The sequence below is a fragment of the Dromiciops gliroides genome, chromosome 3 (assembly GCF_019393635.1).
Source record: "Dromiciops gliroides isolate mDroGli1 chromosome 3, mDroGli1.pri, whole genome shotgun sequence".
NCBI lineage: Eukaryota > Metazoa > Chordata > Mammalia > Microbiotheria > Microbiotheriidae > Dromiciops > Dromiciops gliroides.
The window spans coordinates 29,144,086-29,166,147 of record NC_057863.1 but is presented as its reverse complement, the minus strand read 5'-3'; the positions used below and the strand labels follow the sequence as shown (position 1 = coordinate 29,166,147).

General features: G+C 41.2%; 1 protein-coding gene across 1 annotated transcript in view; it reads right to left on the bottom strand.

The window, feature by feature from the left end:
• LOC122749431 (EGF-like and EMI domain-containing protein 1) overlaps nucleotides 1–7,231 on the bottom strand; it is an 808,768-nt gene extending 801,537 nt beyond the window's left edge. The window contains exon 1 of the mRNA XM_043995804.1: nucleotides 7,016–7,231. Within this exon, the coding sequence (XP_043851739.1) occupies nucleotides 7,016–7,107 (92 nt within the window). The 5' untranslated portion in view covers nucleotides 7,108–7,231. The remainder of the gene's footprint in view (nucleotides 1–7,015) is intronic.
• Between the last annotated feature and the right edge of the window lie 14,831 nt (nucleotides 7,232–22,062).

Genomic DNA, 22,062 nt, shown 5'->3' with positions numbered 1-22,062 from the left:
ATAGCTCATGCTTGGGATTTTAGGAAGGGAGACTATTTCAAAATACAGTTACATCCAGAAAAAATTTAGTGGAGTAGATGATAAAGTTATCAACTCAAAATTCTTAACAAGATCCATCTCAAAATCATCAAATGCTAGAGCTTGATAGGACCTTCTAGATCATCTATGAAGGAGGCATTTTAGGTGCCCATGATGTGCCAGTCATTATGCTGGGCACTAGGGATACAAAGACAAATACAAAATAGACCTTTCTTGAAAGGAGCTTACTTTCTAGCCCAAATTCTCCATTTTACAGATGAGGAAACTGAGGCCCATACAGGTGAATCAGCTTACTGAGAGTTGTGTCAGAACCAGGAAAACAACCCAGGTCTCCTGTCAGTCTTAACAATTCATTGAAATGGAACTTTAAATATTCAAGAATTGATTTCTCCCTCAAGAGAGAGGCAAAAGGGGGGCAGCTAGGTGGAACAGTGGATAAAGCACCGGGCCTGGATTCAGGAGGACCTGAGTTCAAATTCTGTCTCAGATACTTGACACTTACTAGCTGTGTGACCCTGGGCAAGTCACTTAACCCTCATTGCCCTGCCAAAAGAGAGAGAGAGAGAGAGAGAGAGAGAGAGAGAGAGAGAGAGAGAGAGAGAGAGAGAGAGGGAGGGGCAGGCAAAAGTACAAAATCAAAGAAACCTTGGAATAACATCGTCAAGTGAATTAACTATCCTTATAAAAGGAAATAACCAACAAAAATTCAATGTTGATGGAGCCGTGGAGAAATAGGTACACTAATTTATGACAAGTAGCATTGCAAACTTGTCCAGTCTTTTTGGGGAATAATCTGTCAATATATAGTAAGAGATACAAAAATGATTGCTCTCTTTATAGAGAAGCAGGAAATGGGACATTGAACTTGTAGTTAGAAAGTCCTGGGTTCAAATTCTACCTCAGACAGTTCCTAACTGTGTGATCCCCAAGCACATAATTTAACTTTTTGGTGCCTCAGTTTCTTCATGTCTAAAAATGAGAGATTGAACTCAATAGAACTTAACATCCTTTCCAGTTCTAAATCTAAGATACAATAATCTCACTGAATCTGGAATGTACTTCAGGAAAAAAGTGTTATTAAAAATAGCTGCTGGGGGCAGTTAGGTGGCTCAGTGGATAGAGTACTGGCCCTGCATTCAGGAGAACCTGAGTTCAAATCTGGTCTCAGACACTTGACACTTACTAGCTGTGTGACCCTGGGCAAGTCACTTAACCCCCATTGCCCAGAAGAAAAAAAAAAAGCTGTTTCTTTAAAGATGTTCATAGCAACATTGTTTGTAATTGGGGGAAAAGGGAAAGCCACCTATACTACTGGGGAATTTTTTTAAATAAGGCATATTAATGTCATAGAATGTTATAATGTATTTAAGATAGCATTGTCAATTGAAAAGCTGCAAAGAACCTTGTAGCTTACCCAGTCCAACCTCTTTGTTTTAAAGGTGATGTGCCTGAGAACCAGGGAATGAAAATGACAATACGAGCACACAGGCCACAAGAAATAGAGGTAGTATTTGAATCCAGCTTCTCTGATTTCCAGAGCTACTTGGTTCCCTCCACTGTACCAAACTGCCCCTCTCCAAAATGATAGAGAGAAAATAAGCAAAAGCAAAGGACAAAGTGTTTACTTCAACCTTATATGAGAAAGAATAAATGGACAAAAATTCTGATGGTGAATGAAAGCAAAATATAAACCATGACATCTCACTGGAGATGATTTTCCTTATTTAATTGTCCACACTTGTAAATTGATTTGATTCTATCAATGTCCAATATTGTTTAACGATTTGTTTATAAAAGATTCTAATGAAATATAGCTATTATACTTGACCTAGAGTCAGGAAGACCTAAGTTCAAATCCAGCTTCAGATATTTTATAGCTATGTGACCCTGGGCAAATCATTTAACCTCTGACTGCCTCAGTTTCCTAAACTGTAAAATGGAGATAATACTAAGATGTAGGTTTATTATGAGGGGGAAATAATATGCAAGTGAAATACTATTCAAAAAGTGCCTGGCACATAGTAGGCACTTAATAAATGCATGGTCACTTCCCCTTCCTATAAGGAATGAAAAAGGAACTTGAAGAATTCAAAAAATGTGGAAAGACATGAACTGATGCAGAACATATAGAGTACACATGTAGAGTAAAGGTAATCTAACAAGATAAACAATGACTAAAACTATGTAAATAAAGTCAGTTAAGGGAAGAAACAAAATATACGCACATTGGTCAGTATTAGTATCATATTGCCAAATATTAAGGACTTGGGTCTCCTTTCTGTTAAGTTCAGAAGGAAAAAAAAATCCTTTAAAACCATTATTCATAGGAGGGTCTGTTCATCTGTTAGCTAATAAATTGCAGTTTTGTCAAAACAAAACATATCAATGAATTAAAATAGATAAATATATTTTTAAAAGAAAGAAAAGCAAAGTTGATAGGCCCTGAAAATGGTTTCTAGGCTAATAGTTGATCATCCAAATCACTTGTATCTGGAAAGCTGCCTTTATATAGTAAAAGGGCTTGGGGCTACTCTGTCATGAAACATACTTTCATCCCTATCACTATCAGTATTTCAGAAGCCCTCTTGGGTATTTAGTATTAGAATAAAACCTTAATGGATCTTTAAAGAACTTTAGACAATATAATTCTTGCCTTCAAGGAATTTATTTTTTTCCACTTTGCACTTAAGATCTATAGACTCTCATGCATTTTTCATAGTTTATCTTTTAGGGTGGTTTGCTTTTTTTCTTCCTTCCAAAATGAGGAGATTTAGCAAAATATCAACAATTTTATGTGATAGCCTCATAAAATAAATACAGGCAGTCTCTCACTTATAAATGGGCTGTGTTCAGAAAGTTCAAATCTAAGCCAGTCTCTCGGAGCTTAGAATGAATTTTCTCATAGGAACATTATTAATAATTGGGTTTATTTCTCCAAGTCAGCCCACAAAAGCCAACTTAATCTACACAGAAATGTACCATGTTTTAGTCTCCTGCATTCTAGATCTTAGAAGGGCCCCATATGGTACAAGAGGAGAAAGAGAAAGATGAGAGTGGTTTTCCTCCATTATCTTAGGCTAAGGTCTAGACCTCAGGGAAAATTTTAAAATAAGAAATGTGCAAAAATGTATACTTGACAACTTCCCACCTTCCTTCTTGTACCCTCTCCTCCAATCTAGGCTTTTTTAAATCCTAAATCCCTGGGCAGGCAGTTCTCAAAAGCTTCATGGTCCAAAGCTATCTAACTTCCTCCCCCCCCTCATCTTCCCATCCAGACGCCTATTCCCTCAATACAGAGCATTTTCAACTCTTATTTTTCAGGACAAAAATAATTTGACTGAACTCATGCATACTAACATTTGAATGACTGGTCACCCCTGCCTCTCCAAGGAGGTATGTTTGTGTTTTCAAAGTAATATTCTTAGTTAACCAAAAGAATATTTAATTGTTCAAATCCTAGGCTTATGACAGAATGAATTAATAAAATTTGTAAGTGGAGAGATAAGAAAAGACATTTTTTGGCAGAAGGGACCCTGTCCCCATTGGCAGACCAGCCCTACTTAGGAATCTGCCCTGCATCATTTTTATCAGCTCCTTCTCCTCCTCTACTTCTGAATCCACAGAAAAAGGTCTACCCCCAATGCCCAGAAGGAATAACAGCTCTGCCCTTGGAAAGAAGGGAGCAAAAGAACAGGAGCAGGCAAAGGGGCCAGAAAAAATAAAAAGCTTATAGTCTATTTGAAAACAAGCTAAATCACATTGAGGTCAGGCCACTTAAATTCCCAAGGTTGCAAATTTCTGTTCTGGTCTTCTAGTACCTGGAACTGCATTTCTATACCATAACATCAAAATCCATTGCTTATACACCAACAATTACCAAAGCTGTCATGATCCTTTCATTTAAGGGAACTGAAACTTACCCTCTTTTCATCATACTGCCTTCAATAACCAGAAACAGGAAACTTCCAAAGAAAAGCCAGGTTCCTGCGCCATTAATTCTTTCCAGGCCAAAATTCCAAAGGAGAGAAAACTCTTTTTCCCTTCCCCTAATTTGATTATTAACAATAATTAACATGTGCTTAGAAGTTTCAAATTTCCAAAACATAGTTCATATATTAGCTTATTTAGGCTTCGCAAAAACCCATAAATAAGTTTCTACTTGTCCTATCATCTCTATTTTCTACAGGCACTTAAATGACTTGCCTATGGTCACACAACTAGTAAGTGCCTAAGGAAAGAAAGATTTGAACTGAGTTCTTCCTAACTCCAAAAATGGCTAACTACCTAATACCTGCACTACCTCTCAAAAACTCTTGCTTCCAGGAAAATTCTCCATTTAGAAGCAATGATGGTAGAGCTCAGAACACAGAATGGCTACCAAAATTAAGTATTGCTATTCACCAAAAGCCTAGCTTTAATTTCCTTGGATTCGTTGAAATACATTCAAAAAATCTGGTCAGCACAAGCCTAGTCAGCTACACGAAACTTTTACTTTTATTAATGATCTATAAGAGTGCCAGTCAGTGAGATGATGCATTCTCATTAGTGGTCCTCACCTCATTAGCAGTCCTTCTCTCACTGATAATGGACCTCAGAGGTCAATAAAAAAAAAAAACTCGGACAGGACTTGTTTTAATTTAAAAGATGGACAGATGCATGGAAGCCAAATGATACATGTACTTGGTTGCTTTCTTCATCCTGCCAGCAAAAAAGCAAGAAGCAGGAACAGTTACAGAGACTAACGGGAACTAATTCCCAGCCCAGTCCCTGTTGAATAAGTACAATAGGTGCTGAGAAACATTAGGGGAAGGAGAGGTGTATGCTGAGCCGTTGTTTCTCATTCTAGCAGCCCCTGTAAGTGTCAGAAAAATAGTAGCTCTATTAACCACCCTGTTGGGTCTCAGGTTTTAGTCCCTCAGCCCTTCTCACTTGCTTAATAATGAGCTACAGGCACAGAGTCCTCTTGCCTTCAATCCTACTGAGGCACTATTTCTGCCAAGTCTCTTCAAAAAAGCCATGTCATCCCTCCAGCCTTTTCAGAAACAGTGCTGACACTGAAACTTCAGGAAACACAGGTAAGTCCTGGATAAAGACATGAGGGCATTGCTGCAGTCTCCTCTCAGTTCCCCAGACTGCATCCTTTGTTAATAAACCCTCTGACAATTCTGACTCAGAGCCCGTATTTAGCTTAGGGAGGAATGAATAAGTGAATCCTGACTCAGCTCCAGTAGGAGCACCTGCCAAGGTAACGGGCCCATTCCTCAGCACCTTGCCGCTGCCTTTTACAATCAGGTAGTTGAGAAGTGAAAAGCTCATTCATGCGGAGGGTGTACAGAGGGAGACATGTTTTCTGAGATAAACGGAGAAAAAATCTAAAGCAACAGTCACCACAAAATGAACAAGACAAGCCTTATCAATTGGAAAGGAGTTACACTTATAGAAATTCCTTCTTGGCCATCTCAGGGGAATGTGTATTTACAAACTATTCTGGGAGAAAGTTGTTTGGAGATGCCACCGGCATTCTGCCCATGTCTAGGGAGATTGATCATGGGTGACAATTGCAGTAACCAGGTAACAAATGGAATCTCTCATGAGAGGGATGAAATATGGAAATGTAAAGTGAACTGGGAGGGGAAAATACCTCTCTTTAAAAAGCTCAGAGAATGGGAAAGTGATTCTCTCTCTCTCTCTCTCTCTCTCTCTCTCTCTCTCTCTCTCTCTCTCTCTCTCTCTCTCACACACACACACACACACACACACACACACACACACACACACACACACACCTTTAGTTCAAAAAAACAGCATTTCAAAAAACTACCAGCAAAGTTATTGAAATAATCACAGTGAGCACTGGCAAAGTCCAAGAGGAGAAATAATATCGGTTGCAGAACATGCCAAGACTTCAGAGAACACAAGAAGCAAAATCTCCTACCTAAGCTTTGCTCTGAGATTTCTGATGTCTTCAAGTTGTGGGACACACACACACACACACACACACACACACACCTTCTATCGTTAATAGATGAGACCTAGTCATTTGTAAATACTTCCACTCCTCATTAGCTTCCAGCTCCACTTGACACAATTCTGACCTGGAATTAATATGTTTGAAGATTCATCACTTCTTATCAGGAAATGAGACCTCTTCCATTCCTAGGCTGATGTATTTCAACGCGCAGCCCTTCCCCGGCTAAGCTGTGTCCCCTAAACCGTCACGTCGTGCCTTAGGAGTGCGACATTCCCCGGGCAGTGCTCTGGGTCCTTCGCTCCTCCTGGGCATGTTACAGGACAGCGTCAGACAAGCCTGGCCAGCCAAGGACCCCCTCCCCAGCCCATCGAACCTGTGGCATCCCTCCTGCCTCCGCTCTTAAGGTGCTCTGAGATTTCTATCCCCTCTGAGGCAGCATCTCCGTGGACGAAAACTTGCTCTTGGAGATTAAAGAAAGGAACCCGCTCGCTTCGGAGGCTGGGGTGAAAGTCAGGGAGCTCACTACTCGGGAGGGTGGCGGACAAAGCCAGGTCTTCCTGTTGCCTCTCCGCCCTCCACCCCCCATCCCCCATTCCCTTTGGCCACCAGGCTCTCAAAAGCGGACACTCCCAAGGTGGAGCAGCACCTGTCTGCTCTGGAAGCAGCCAGCCTACCTACCCCTGAGTCTCCGAGGGGCGCTGGCTCCTTCCCTCCTCTCTCCCCAAGCCCTTCTTGGGGTCCTCCAGTCAAAGTTGCCTCCCACTGCCTAGTAGATTGCGGGAGCCCCAGCTGCTGGCCACACGCGCTCCGGACCCCTAAGGGATGGAGTAGCCCAAGCTGCTTGTGCGGAGACCCGGAGGAGGCAGGGACTCAGTCCCCTTCTCAGAGAGCTACCTTGAGCGCCTAGGACGCGTGGGATCCCGGCCCCTGGAGTGCGAGATGAAGGGACTGGGTGGGGTGGGGGCGCGCGACGCCACACGCCGCCCGCCCGGCACCCTGACTTACATGCCCTTCCGCAGCTGCAGGCAGGAGCGCGGCGGCCAGAGTGCAACCAGCCAGCAGGAGACGCACCAAAGGCCGAGGCGCCACGGGGTCATCTTGGCTGCAGCCAGAGGGCGGCCCCGGGAGGAGTGGGAGCGAGCCTGGAAGCCCGGCAAGTTGGGCTGGTCCGGCTGCCAGGCAGAACTTGGCTGGCCCGTAGACGGGCGCCAGGTGCCCGGTGTCCGGGGGCAGCACCGAGAGACGCTCGCGGGGGCGGCTGGCACTGGCCGGGGCAGAAGGGTGAGTAGCAGGGGGTGGGGGTGGCGGACAGAAGGCTGGAAGGAAGGAAATGAGGCAAGGAGAGAGGAGGGAAGCAGCCGTTAGAGCCCCCCGGGCCGCCGCTGGCTGGGTCGCCCGCCCGCCTGCCCGCCTGCCCGCTTTCCGCTGTCCCTCGGCTCTCGCTCTCCTTTCTCCAATCTCCGCACCTCTGCCGGGAGCGACTGGAGCCGATCGATCACTGAACAGCGGCCCCGGCAGCCCCGCCTGCTCCCGACTCCATGGAAACTCACACGCTCCGAGCAGCCCCTCCGGAGCGTTTAAAGAGACAGCCTGAGCCAACCAGGGGCTGGGCACCAGCCTGGGTCAGCCCCCTTCCGCCCACTCCCATCCCTTCCTCCCCTATTCTCTCTCCCCCTTCTCCTCTCCCACCAGCGTGGGGGGAGGGGGAGGGGGGACGGTGTCCAAGAACAGACGGCCAACTGACCAGAAGGCAGAATGTGTTGGGGCGGGGAGGGGGGACTGCCCCCCCCCAAGAGGAAAGATCCTTCTCACCCTCACCACCATCCCCACTCTCTGCTGTTCTCCCTTTCTCCCTGGGAAGACGAGAACAGCTGGCCCATCCGCTGGAGTCTGGGATGAAAGAAACAACTTCCCCCTCACTGGCCTTCCTTGCGTTATCTCTACACCTGGGGTACCCAGGAAGTCCATTAGGGCAGCCTTGCAAGTTAAAGGCGAGAAGATGGATTGATGTGTATCTGAGGGATGAACCGAAAGGTAGCTCAGACTGAAACCCCCCACTGAATCATCTCAGCCGTCTGACATAGGACTGGCTGGTATCCCCCCCCACACACACACACACCCTCAATCCCAAAATCCTGTTACTCGGTGAAAATGAGATGATCTCTCTTCATCTTATCTGGCCTCCACCTCAATGCTCCTAGTCAACAGGAGTATAAGAAGCCACCAACCTTGTTCCCTCCAGCTGGTCTCCCTTGTGCCCTTGCTACCCTTCTGTACCCCAAGCTCCATCACTGTCCTACTCTGAGACAATGAAGTGGCAGGAGCTGATGATCCCCACTCCCCCAGTACACACAGTATTCCAGATTGTATTTCGAGGGGAGGGAAGTGTCTGTCTGTAGCAAAGACACTAAAACCTGTGGCTTATGCTCTCCTGGAGGTCTGGGACTCCCATGCAAACCTATCCCGCTTTCCCGACAGCAGTAGCTCAGCCCCCCAGGCCATTCCATTGCCTGCTACCAGCTGCTGTCTGTAAGGCCAAAAACCTCTGGAGCCTATTTTTGTGAAAATAAAAATCTATGGAGCATCCTGCCCTCCAACAAGGACAGCCGGGTATTCGGTTCTATGATCTACATAGAGGAGTAATTGAACCCTGCATGAAATGCATTGCTAGGCTGCTTGGCCTACCTTTGTTGCTGTTTCCTGAACTTTCCAAAAGTAGCTCTCCAGCCTGACCGTGAAAAGGTCAGTAATCTGATTCTGCTCCCCCCACCCTTCTATGAGGGCTAAAAAGCATGACTACAAATAAACCTATGAATGAATAAGTGAATGAATGGATAGATGAATGAATGAGTAAATATATAAACATATAAATAAATAGATAGATAGATAGATAGCTTAGATGCATGGGTGGATGGATGGGTGGGTGGGTGAATGGATGGATAGACCCATGCTTGGGACGTTCTTTTGACTTCCCATTGTCCTTCCTATTCTCATGAACTCACCACCACTTGGTTGACAAGCCCAAGCTGATGGTATTGTCATCTTTCGTCAACTCCTTCACCCAACACAATTCAACAAATATTCCTTTCCCTATTGGATAGTGACAAATGGATACTTGCCTAGTGACAAAGAAAAAAAATAATGTGTGGTACAGTGGAAGGAGCCCAGACTATGGATGTGGGTTCAAATTCTACCTTCATGTTTGCTGCTAAGTGATCTTACGCAATTCATTGAACTTCTTTGAGTCTTGGCATCTTCATCTGAAAATGAGAAGGGGGTGTGGCCTCTAAGAACCTATCTTTCAGGGCAGCTAGGTGGCACAGTGGATAAAGCATCAGCCCTGGATTCAGGAGGACTTGAGTTCAAATCCAGCCTCAGATCCTTGACACTTACTAGCTATGTGACCCAGGGCAAGTCACTTAACCCCAATTGCCTCACCAAAAAAAAAAAGAAAGGAAGGAAGGAAGGGAGGGAGGGAGGAAGGAAGAAAAAAAGAACCTATCTGTCCTTAAATCCATGATCCTATGAATCCTGGAAATTGTCTCCATCACACAAGAAAGTCCATGTTCTCATCTCATCTGCTGGTACCCAGTCTCTCTCCTCTCCAATCCATCTCCAATCTAGCTATCAATCTGATATTCCTAAAACACAAGTCTGACCATACCACTTTACTACTTAAGAAGCTTCAGTGGCTCCTTATTAACTCTAAGATAAAATAAACTTGTAATTGACCCTGTACAACTCATTGAATATCTTGGAGCTTGAGGTTATTCTTCTGTAAGATGGGCATTCTTATAGTAAGTGTTTCACATTGTTGTTGTGACATTAAAGGAGAGATTCAATCTCACAGTTTCACTTACTTGACTATAAATGTCCAAACATTATTTAAATGTCAGCTAAGGCAATCTCGACTTTTTCAGGAAGAAATGAGAACTAGGGAAATTACAGCATAGCTTTAGGAAATTTGGTCCCACTCTGGAGGGTGATTCCTCCAGCGTTTTCTTGTCCTATGCCTTAGGATTGTTGTATCATATCAGTGCTGGAAGAGATCATGTAGTCCAATCCTGTTATTTTATAGATGAGGAAACTGAGGCACAGAGACATGATAGAAACTATCCAAGATCACAAAGATAATAAGTGTCAGAGGCAGGATGTGAGCCCAAATCTTCTTGACTTCAAGCTGAGTCCTATGACTGACCCTGAATACTATAAACAACAAACACTTATAAGGCTGTAAGAACTACAAAGATCATTTATTTCTACCTACCCACTATAGAGATGAGGTAAGTCAGGCCCATAGATGGTATAGGACTTGCCAAGACCACGCCTTCTACATTTGAGAACCTAACATATTGACAATGAATATTCATTCAACTCATGGATATTAACCAACTCTATAGCCCCTAAATCCCTTGGAAACAGAAACCCAGATTCGAGAGACAAAACGGTGCCATGTAGAAACTGACACCATATGTAGTGTATGTGGCCAACTCTTAATTGGCTGTGATGATGGTGGGAATAACACAGAGAGCTAAGGCACAAGGGTAATTTTTTAAATCTAATTTTAGCCATTAGTTTCAAATTCTGCTAACCCTTTTGCCACATCTGTTAACAAGTACAGCAAAGGAGACTGCTGAATTCCACCTCCTCGCCTCTTCCTTCTTTTGCTGCTGGAGGTGCTAATGAATGGCAAAATGACCAAGAGGGAGGTACAGGAAGAAAGAGGAGGAAGACTGGAATCTGTTATCATCCTTAAAAGTTTGTACTTGTCTTTCTGGAAGGTGGAGTTTTCTCTGTTGCAGGGGGAATGAAAAATAATAATCCTTGACATTGATTGAACTCATAGTTTGTTTTGGGGATGATCCCTCAAGCCCCTGCTTGTTTTAGTCAAGGTCCATCTTAATTATTTTAAAGAAAACTTCTAGTATTCTTAAAGATGACTGTAGATTAACTGTGCCCTGAAATTTCCTAGGCCCCACTAAGCTTTTCTTTGCTTCTAGACCAGTTCTGCCACAGCAGGACTCTATCTTCAGCTAATCTCATTACCTCCTGGAGTGTAAAAAGTTTCTAATCATTTTCTCCCTTTCTTTCCATCCCAGAAAACCTTGCATAAATAAAAGGCCTCCTTTATACCCATACCGAATTCTCTAAGAGCCACAACTCAAACCCGTAACTATTTTAAAGACAAGAAAATAATAGAAAAATACAGGGAGGTTTATGCCAATTCTCTGATCGCCAAGTTATTTTGTAAGGGACAAATCAATCCTTTGTATGCAAGATGAATCACCCCATATTGGATCTAGAAATGTGTCCATAGAGGCATATGTGTTGGGGGTAGTGTTTACAGATATGGAAAGATTTTAGGATTATAGATTTGAAACTAGAAGGGGCTTTAGAAGTCATCTAGTCCCTCCCTCTCATTTTATGGATAAGGAAACTGAGGCAAGGTGCCAAGAATAGTGTCAAAGCCTGTCAGGACTTATCCAAGGGTTCTCTAACTCCCAATCTAGCCCTCTTTCCATCATGTCCTGAGACCCAAGACACTTTATGGCATATTGTGAACAACAATAATATTCACTGGCATATAGACAATACCCTGAAATGAAAGTTACAAAAGTTTAAATGGCTATCTTAAAGCCCTCATCTGTATTTTAATTAAGATATAGCTGGGGGACTTATATTTGATCATTAATTGGGGATCTTGAATATGAACATCCTTCTCTAGCTTGTGCATAAAATTTTAAAGTAAGGTTATTTTCTCTGGTTTAGTTGGATATATCTAAAGAGGAGGAAAAAGTCTATAAAACTCTTACAGGGTTTTTTCTTCTGTAATTTCTTACAGAATTACATTTTTAAAGTTTTAAGAATACAGTAACACAGGTTAGTGGGGTTAATGGATGAATGAATATTTGGGGGATAGTGCAAGCACGGGTAATTCTGTAAATAAACTAACACAAATACAGCCACTCCTGCTTTTCTTGCCCAAAGTGAATATAAACAGCCAACTATAAGAATGACTAGAATAGTTTAAGTCACAATTGTAAGAAATGAGGAGGAGGAGTTTTCAGGTAACAGCATCCCTTGTTCAGACGTGAAATACATTGAAAAGGGGTGTGGTGAGATTATAAGGGAAAGGGACACAAAAGCTTTAAGAATTGAGCCTTATTTTTATGAATTATGCCTATACACAGTTAACATGAATAAGTCTTTTGATTGATTGTTACTATATTTTTTTTTCCTTTGACTGGATTTGATGCAGAATAAAAGTGTCCTTTCTGAAAAAAAGAAAAAAAGTCCAAAGGATTTGGGAAGGTGAAGGGCTTTTAGTCAGGATGCTACACTGTCACCCTTCTCTCCCTCAAGACCTGCTTCAAAGAAGTAATAAATCTAACCAGCTTCTCTCTCATTAGGAGGAGGAGGAGGAGGGGTAAGCCAATTTCATGCTTTATGTATGCTGGTTGTAAAAAGGAATGCTTACCTAAAAAGAAATAGATTCTGGCCAGATGTTCTCAGAATCTTCCTCAGCTGCTACTGCTTGAAGCTTTGCTGGCACCCCATACTTTATCTTCTCGTCTATCTTCCTCTAATTGAGAAACTGTTGATCCATGCAATTCACCAGGCAGACAGCTACAAAAGCATTCTCTGCCAAAGCTTTGCAGCCTTGTTCTCCTTGTTCAGAAAGGGGAGGGGGCAACTTCTCTCATCTGTGCAGGGGAAAGAGAAGTATGAGGCCACTTCATTCAGCAGGTGTTGGGAGGTTGAAAGAGGACAGGGATTCAGACACAGCACCTCCACCAAGGACAGCCCACAAACCTGAAAGTGTAATAAATTGCCATTATCAAATGCCTAGAGTCCTAATGATCCGTGGACACTGAAATCTCGGGTGTCAAGCAAAAGAGAATGAAATTTACCCAGGAACCAACTGGGATCGTTACACCAAGATGTGAATAATCATTCTCTCTCTGCCTTCATCTGCCAGTAAATTTGGTCCCTATTGAACCAACAGATCTTGTCTTAGTTTTTAAAAAGGGGAGGCAGAGGATGAAGGAGCTTCAGAATGAACTGAGGAAGGATCTGATGAGTGATTTCTTAATCATTTCTCAGCCTTCTGCTTTACTTTACTTATGCTGACTTTGTCAATCAAAGATGTGCAGATAGAAAGGAATAGCCATGACTTAGAACAACATGGGAGGGGCAGCTAGGTGGTGCAGTGGATAAAGCACTGGCCTTGGATTCAGGACGGCCTGAGTTCAAATCCAGCCTCGGACATTTGACACTTAACTAGCTGTGTGACCCTGGGCACATCACTTAACTCTCATTGCCCTAAAAAAAAGAGAGAGAGAGAGAAAGAGAGAGAAAGAACAGCATGGGATTATTCCAAGATGGAAGGAACATAAAGTACATAGATTTCAAGCTTGAAGGGACTTCACAGGCTAGATAGTCTAACACCCTTACTAAAGCAAGATGGAGGGCAGCTAGGTGGCACAGTGGATAAAGCACCAGCCCTGGATTCAGGAGTACCTGAGTTCAAATCCGGCCTCAGACACTTTACACTTACTAGCTGTGTGACACTGGGCAAGTCACTTAACCCCCATGGCCCCGCAAAAAAAAAAAAAAAAAACCAAAACAACCCCAAAACCTAAAGCAAGATGGGGAAGCAGGAGCCCAGAAAGAAGTGAAGCTACTAAGCCAAGGTCACATATGTCATGTTTATGGAATCAGATACCGTATTTTCAACATGCAAAATGCCATGTAAGATAGTTACAGCTTGGCTTTCAGGGCCAGAGTGTTGTTTCTCCTCTAGGACCCAAACTCTTTCTACTAGTCGTTCAGTTACTGTGCTACTTAGTACAATCTCTCCCAGCGGCAGAGAAGTAAATACCCCAATCCTTCTGCTAAATGTGAATTTTCAAATTCTGTTCTCTATGTCTAAGTGTCTCTGACAGCAAATTGACTGTCCATTCATTTAAAAAGTCCTTGGGGGCAGTTAGGTGGCACAGTGGATAGAGTACCAGCCCTGGATTCAGGAGTACCTGAGTTCAAATTTGGCCTCAGACACTTAACACTTACTAGCTGTGTGACCCTGAGCAAGTCACTTAACCCCAATTGCCTCACTTAAAAAAAAGTCCTTGTCAGTATCCCTAGGTCACAATAAAGAGATCTGTGCACAGATGACCACCTCCTTTGTATATAACAACAGCAACAACAATAAGTAGCATACATGTGCTCATATAGCACATTAAGGTTTACAGAGCATTACTTGTGTTACCTCATTTGATCTTCAAAACAGACCTGGAATACTTGGAATATTAATATGTACCCTAGGATCACATAGTTATTAAGTCTTTCTAACTCCAAAATGCTATGCCCCCCTCCCTATATAAAGAGTCATTAGCTAACAATACCTAGCATAGAGGGTTTGAGGCATGATAAGTCTCTGATTTCAATACTGGAGCTTTTTAAATGGATGGTCATAAGTTGGTAAAAAAAAAAAAATATGCCCTCACTTAGCACATCAGGAAGAGATTTACCATCCAAAGGAGACAAAAGGAAAATTCACACCGGAGAAAAAAGGAGGTGATGTCCATGCTATATTCTACCCTGATAAAGCTACATCTGGAGTATTGCATTTAGTTCTGGGTACCATATTTTAGGAAGGACATTGATAATCAAGGCAATATTCAGAGGAAGATGACAAGTATAGTTTAGCTCCTTGCATCCATGTTACAAAAGTATTGAAGGAATTGGGAATTTCCAACCTGAAGGCAACAAACAAAAGACAGTGAGAGAAGACATAATAGTTGTGGTCAAATATATGAAGGGTTGTCACCTAGATCAGAGGTTAGAGTTTTTTATCTTTGGCCTCAGGGGGTAAACGTTGAAGAAAGTGGTAGATGTTTCAAAAAGGCAAATTTATCCTTTTGGAAGAAAATATTTTATAATAATCAGAACTATCCCAAAGTTAGCTGACTTTCCTCCAAATACTTCTGAGGAATATCTTGAAACAAAGACCAGATGACCACTAATACAGGATGTTATAGAAGAGACTCATATTCAAGTACAGGTTAGAATAAATTGTCATGGAAGTCTTTTCCAACTCTTGAGTTTCCCTAATTCTTGACCTTGCCAATACAACGTGGAAGATTTCATAATACTAAATGGGCAAGTAGAATCAAACATCCAGGCACTGCAGTCTGCATTTGTAGGCAAAAAGATCCAACCATCCATAAAAGATGATCTTTGATTTATAAGTTTCAACTAAGAAAAAATTGTAGGAGTCATATCATTTGAGGGAAGTAAACCTAATGTCTTACAATTACCATACAGATCAACAGAAATGTGTGGCATCAAAAGCCTAAGACAAAGCATTCTATCTCATTGTACAGACCACTTGGAATGAAATCTTCAAGCACTTCTGGTTGTTGGATTTCAAATGAGACATAATGAACCTACAGAAGTGTCAAAGATGGACAAATAAAAGGCTCCGATGATGGAGGGATGGTGGTTTGAGGACAGAAGGCAAACATTTGGGTGCATATTTTTTTCAATGACTAAGAAAAAATTATCAAAGTTAATGGAATCATGAAGTGTCCCTCAATTTGTCTACCAAATCCTGAAATATTAGAATTAGGAGCATGCCTGCAATCTGGAAAGCCAGTGTTTGGGATAATAGTACTTCACATATGTTCTACCCTGGCATCACATCATGGGGGGAGATACCCCCTGGATTCTCAAAGCCTGTGAATAAAAAGAGAACAAGATCCAGGAGAAATTACTGAGCATGAAATGTTTTGTTTATTGGACTGGTAAGGAGCTGTATGCTTCCTGTCCAAGTAACAGTCTAGCTAACTTTTTAGAGGTTTATCCATCAGTCAATTGACTAGTATTTGCTAAGCACTTTCTATATGCCAGTCACTGTAGTAAGTGCTGGAAGACTGAATAACAGGTAAGTGGTTTTCTTTTATACACATCAACTCATGAAAAGCATCAAATAAGTTGTGCAAGTGTTGAGATCTACATCAGTGGAGAGAGTCCCAATGCCAGGGAAATCATAGATTCTTAAAATATCAAAGTAATAGCAGCAGCAAGAGCTGTCATCTATATAGCACTTCAAAAGGTTTGTCAAGAATTTTACATGTATTATTTTGTTTGCTACTCCCAAACAATTCAGTGCAATAAGTCCAATTGTTATCCAACTTTATAGATAAAGAAACTGAAGCACAGATAAGTTAAAAGATGATGCATAAAGAAGACCAAAATTGATTTCTCTCTTCCCTCACTATTCTGCTTTTTTCTTAGCCACTGTAGTTCCCCAGCCATCACTGTTCCTAAAGTCATCTGCTATTTTCTGTGACTTCTCAGTGAAAGGGTGAACATGTCTGATGACCTATCATGGATGTAAAACCTGACCAGGCCATAAAAATTATTCTAATACTTTTTTGAAGGCAACTAGGTGATAGAGGCGATAGAAAATAGTGTTGAAATTAGAACTGGATCTGAGTTCAAATCCTACCTCACCAAATATAAATATCAAAGAGACACTGGGCACATCTTTTAACTTTTATCAGCTGGGGTTTCCTTATCTATAAAAAATTGGGGGGTGTTGAATTAAGTTATATTCAGGGTCCCTTGTTCTAAATTTAGGATCCAACATTCAGTACTGTTCCTTCACATTGCCCATTCTCCTCTTCATCACCACCATTTGCAATCCACATTTGAAACAGTGGTAACTTACAAGATTTCACATCTAATAATGCAAGATCCTCATGTAAGAACTGTAATGAGAATGGTGGGGCAGCATTCTATTATTAGTAAAAATTGCAAATTTTTTTCAAGTTCTGGGTTAATTGCTAATAACTGTATGCAATGTTTTCCCTCAAGATGTTTTCCATTACAGTAATTAACTAAGCAGCTGGGATAGCAGACATTAACCATTTGTCTTCACAGTATCCCTCATCTGGGACTTTTCTGAAACCTCTAAAAACACAGCTTTATTTGTTGCCTGGTTGCAGAAGTAAGGGAAGTATAGGAAACATAGGATGTTACAAGGTTGGCTTGGAAGTATGTCTCTTTAACCCTAATACTTTTTGTACAGATCTTTGGATAAGTGGATATGATAAGATAAGCCAGTTCTTAAGAGAAGAGGACATGCTGTTTAGAAACACGTCTCACTCCTGATAGTTCCATGTGCACACAAAAGCATTTTTTGTTCTTGGCATATTCACATAATGAAATTCTTTTGGAATGATAGGTCCCTTGTGTTCACTCAAAGTGGTAACCCTTCAGTTTCTATTTTGTGGGGAGCAATTAAGGTAATACCTTGAATTTAACAGACATTTATTAAGAATCTACATGGAGTGAGCCTTGGATTTGGAAAGACCTGAAGTCAAGTCCTATCAGAACATATTATCTTTACATCAATGAAGAAGTTGCTTAAGCATTCAGTCAATGAAATCATTAATCAACAAGCATTTATTAAGTGCCTTCCACTATTTGGTGCTGGGTACTGGAAATGCAAAGAAAAATTAAAATAACGCCAGTTTTCAAGGAACTCACAATGTGTATGAGAGACAACATACTCAGATATACACATGCACAAAAGCTACAAGATCATTTGAGGGGGACCTGCAAATGAAAGGGGGATAGGAAAGATGTCAGTGCCTGGCCACACACACAAGTTTTATAACCCATTGTTCAATACCTAAGGTGTGTTGAGGCTCTTAGGGATAAGAAAATTAATTCTACCCCCTGTTGAACAAAACCAGAACTTTAATCTTTTCCTGTTCTTTTCTGTATCTTTCATCGATTTTTGCCCAGAACAAATATCTTTCCCATCCTCGGGGTAACTTTTGCCTCTCAATTCTGAAGTGCTTTGAAGCCAAACAATCTCAAATTATGGACAGTAAAGAATTCATCCGGGGGAAGAATCCTATCAATATTGAGGCTACTTATATGAGGTTGAATAGACACATTGCATTGTTCAAGAATAGGTAGAGCTTCCAAAGAAGAAAGTCATTGTACTTCTTTTTCTTCTGTTACAGAACAGAAGCACAGCATTTGGGGATTTAGCAAAAGCTTGAAGTAACTCTTTTCTACTAATATCCAATAAGGATATGAGAGGAAAAGTCTTTGCCTTATTCGTTTCTATTTTTCCATCAGTACCCAATTTTGTATTCAGGGCCACATCACTTCCTGGCCCTAATCCTAAGAGATGATGCCAACAATCAAATGCAACACTACCACTCCTGGAAAGGCCATGTCAACCATCTGCTCTAAGATGCCAATCACTGTCCTTCTGACTTTCCTGTCCAAAAAAATCCTCTATAACCTCAATTTCCTGATAACTATGGTCTGCTCTTTTTAGAATTTGAGCTTTTTAAGGGCAAGTGCTGCCTTGCTTGCTAGTATTTACATTCCTAACACTTAGAATAATACCTAAGCTATACATAGTTCTTACCTAATGCTTTTATATTCACTAATTTATAATAATTTGGTACACAGAGATGAATCAAAAGAAAAATCAAACTTTACAGTAAGAGAATATTTTGTTGTGAACTACATCTTCAGAACATGTTAGAGGCACCATAATATCAACCAAGGTGATTGAAAGGGAAGTTTCCAGGAGCAGGGAAATTTTTGAGGTCAGGATAAGACTGTTTTTGTGATAATCAGATTCAAATTCAGTTGTGTGGGGGCAGCTAGGTGGCGCAGTGGATAGAGCACCTGCCCTGGAGTCAGGAGTACCTGGGTTCAAATCCGGCCTCAGACACTTAATACTTACTAGCTGTGTGACCCTGAGCAAGTCACTTAACCCCAATTGCCTCACTAAAAAAACCAAACCAAAACAAAACAAAAAAAACCAAATTCAGTTGTGTGAGCCTGGGCAAGAAACTCAATTTCCTCATCTGTTAAATAGGAATAAAATAGCACAGATATCACAGGGTAGTTGTGGAGGCTAAATAAGATGATGAGTTAAAAGAGTTAAGGCAGGGGCAGCTAGGTGGCACAGTGGATAAAGCACGGGCCCCGGATTCAGGAGGACCTGAATTCAAATCTGACCTTAGACACTTGACACTTACTAGCTGTGTGACCTTAGGCAAGTCACTTAACCCCCATTGCCCTGTGGGGGAAAAAAAAAGTTAAAACAAACCTGAAAAACATAAAGGTGAGCTAAGAGTTAACTGAATTCATTCTAGGCCAATGTTCAATTCAACCCAAATAAACACATATTAAATACTTACTATGTGCAATACACTCAAGGTACAAAGATTTTAAAAAAAACAATTTAGTTATTTTCCTAAAGGAGAATGCCAAGAAGGATAAGACATGCCCCTCAATGGATGTAATACAAGTTATAATGGAGTAAGTACATAAAAGTTGAAAAGGGAAGTTAGCCTTCTTTGTTGGTCAGGATTGGCATAAATGAAGGCAGGTTTCTAGGGTTAGGACAACTGAGGTCAGGAGGACAAGATTCAAGGAGACAGGGACCATAAAATCCGCACAAAAACAGATCACAGATAAAACTGTTCAGCACCTTGGATAGCTACATGGGTGCTATTTCTTGGACAAAGCTAAAGGCATCACAGATAATTTTGGTCTGATAACCTTAGGCTTGCCTTCCTGGCTGTATGTCTTAGTAGGATCCTCTTGTTACCAAAATAACCTAATCATGTTTAAAAAAAAACTGCAGGTCTCTAATTAGAAGATGTATGACCACTTGTTGGGGGAGTTTGGTCAGGTACAGTTTAGACTAGAAGACCTCTGAGATTCCATCCTTCTGTGGACCTCTTATCACTGGGTGATCCATCATCTGACAAACCTTTTTTCTCAACAGTACTTGAGATAAGCCTGGGTCCTGTGCCCTAACTCTATACAGATGAAATACATTTCCAAAATCATCACACGTAGATCCCTCTTTTAGGCAGAGATTGAACATATTCCTCAGTAGTTGGTGTATTTTTCTCTGAGATCTGATAATTTCCACATATGGAAATAAAAAGTCTTGGCTTTTTGGAGCTAAGCAAGAGATTTCAAAATAGAGGGAGATAAGCTCATTCTCTGTGGAAATTAGAAATCACTCTGAAGCGTCATTGGGAATTTAGTTATTCCCGTTTCTATACAATCTATGGTGCTTTCCCTGGTATGTTGCAGGTGTTTAATAATTGCTTCTTAAATGACTAACATTATGATCAAAGAGCTATTCTTGTCAGCACTTTTATTGAGGATAGTATACATGACATATTAATGCCCCTACTCAACAGAGAAGAAGCATGTATTATGTGCCTGTGGTGCAAGATACTGGGTATCCAAAAGAAAAAATTAAATAGTCCCCCACTCAAGGAATTTGCCTTGCATAGGCCAAATTCTAGAATGAGAATGAAACTACAATGAAAGAGTTCTAGGATCAGAGATTTATAGCTGGAAGGAATCTTGGAAATCAGATAGTCCTATCATTTCATTGTATACATGATGAAACAGAAGCCCAGTGAGAACAGGTGACTTATCCAGTCATACAAGTAATATTAAAGGCTAGGATTGGAACTGTGTAATTTAAGATTCTAAATGTGGGTTCTAATCTGTTCCCCCAGTTTTGGAGGAAACTGACTAAAATCACTGATAAAACGAGTTTAGGTGTTTAAGGGTTTATTGAAAGATAGAAAGAGAAAGATTGAGAACAGAATTCCAACAGCCTGGCATTCCTATCTTTCCTCAAATTTCCTGTGAAGTCCTCTGCCATCACCTCCACCATCAAGTCAGGAACCAAAAAAGAGAGAGAGACCTCTCTGTGCAGGCCCTCCTTCCTCCTTCCTGTCCCCTCCCAGAAAATGGGAGGCTCCTCAAGTTGATTGGCTGGTAGCCTTGGTGGACAGTACCCATGCACAAACGTTACTTCCTGACACCCAGGAAAAGCCGAATAGCCTTGCCCTCTGAGGCATTCTCCTCATGGTGGAGCTTTCCTATAGTAAGTCTCCAGTAGGTGTTGTCATTCCAATCATTACAGAATCTAGGTTCTCTAACTCCAGAGCAAGTGTTCTTTTCACCACATCATGATGAGTCAGTATCAAATCAGCTTGAGTCTACACATATGGGCTTTATTAGGACTTCAGGGAATAGAAGAGAAATGTTTTGAAAATGAACCAGAGTTGCTTCAAAAGTTACAACAATAATTTTTACAAGTGAACATACAGGGTATCTTTCCAATTCATTTTTAGGACTATATCAACTCCTTGGCTACTTCCTCAAAAGTTTCTGACATAAAGCCTCAATTCTCTGTTGGAATAATTATAATTAGCCACTTTCAAGTGAATATGGAAGGGAACAGTACTGCTTTTAAGGGCCAGTGCCTCTCCCAGAAATCCATTTAGAGAGAGACATGAATATCTACACTTTAGTTTCAAAAAGTCTTAAAAGCCACTGGAGGTAGATCATTAGCTCTGGATTGAAACTGCTCCTTGAGTTCATGCCTTCATTGTTCTTTGACTCCTGTCCAGTGATATGGCATAAAAGCACCAGAGAATTTCCCCACCATCTTTATTGCATATTCAATACTACTTTTATTTCCATTTAAATGAATAAAGAATTCAAACCATGCATTGGATTTGATTGTGAAGAAGTAAATAAAACCTGTTGAAATTCAAGATCAGAAGATATTCCTGCAGGAAGATACATGGAATGATTTAGGAAATTTTGTTGCCCACATACAGAGTCACTTCTAAGGGCCCATTGATCTTACTGCTTAGCTTTCTCTTTCATAGTTAAGTTAAGAAAAAACCTGCACAGATATAAAATTGACAGCATAAACCTAAAGTGCTTTCTGTAACAAGCCACAAACAAATGAGGATGCTGTATTGACTCCCGGGTTTCAGGCAATGACCCACTGAATGACAAATATTAATAGCTTGTATTGATATAAAACTTCTTTTCTTAAAAGTATACTGTACTTCTTTAAAATTGCCTTATTGAGTTCTGTAACAACACAGTGAATCGAGAGATCTGAGAACCAGAGAAGTTAAGCTAAGATAATACCCCAAGTTTCTTCATTCTCAATCTAG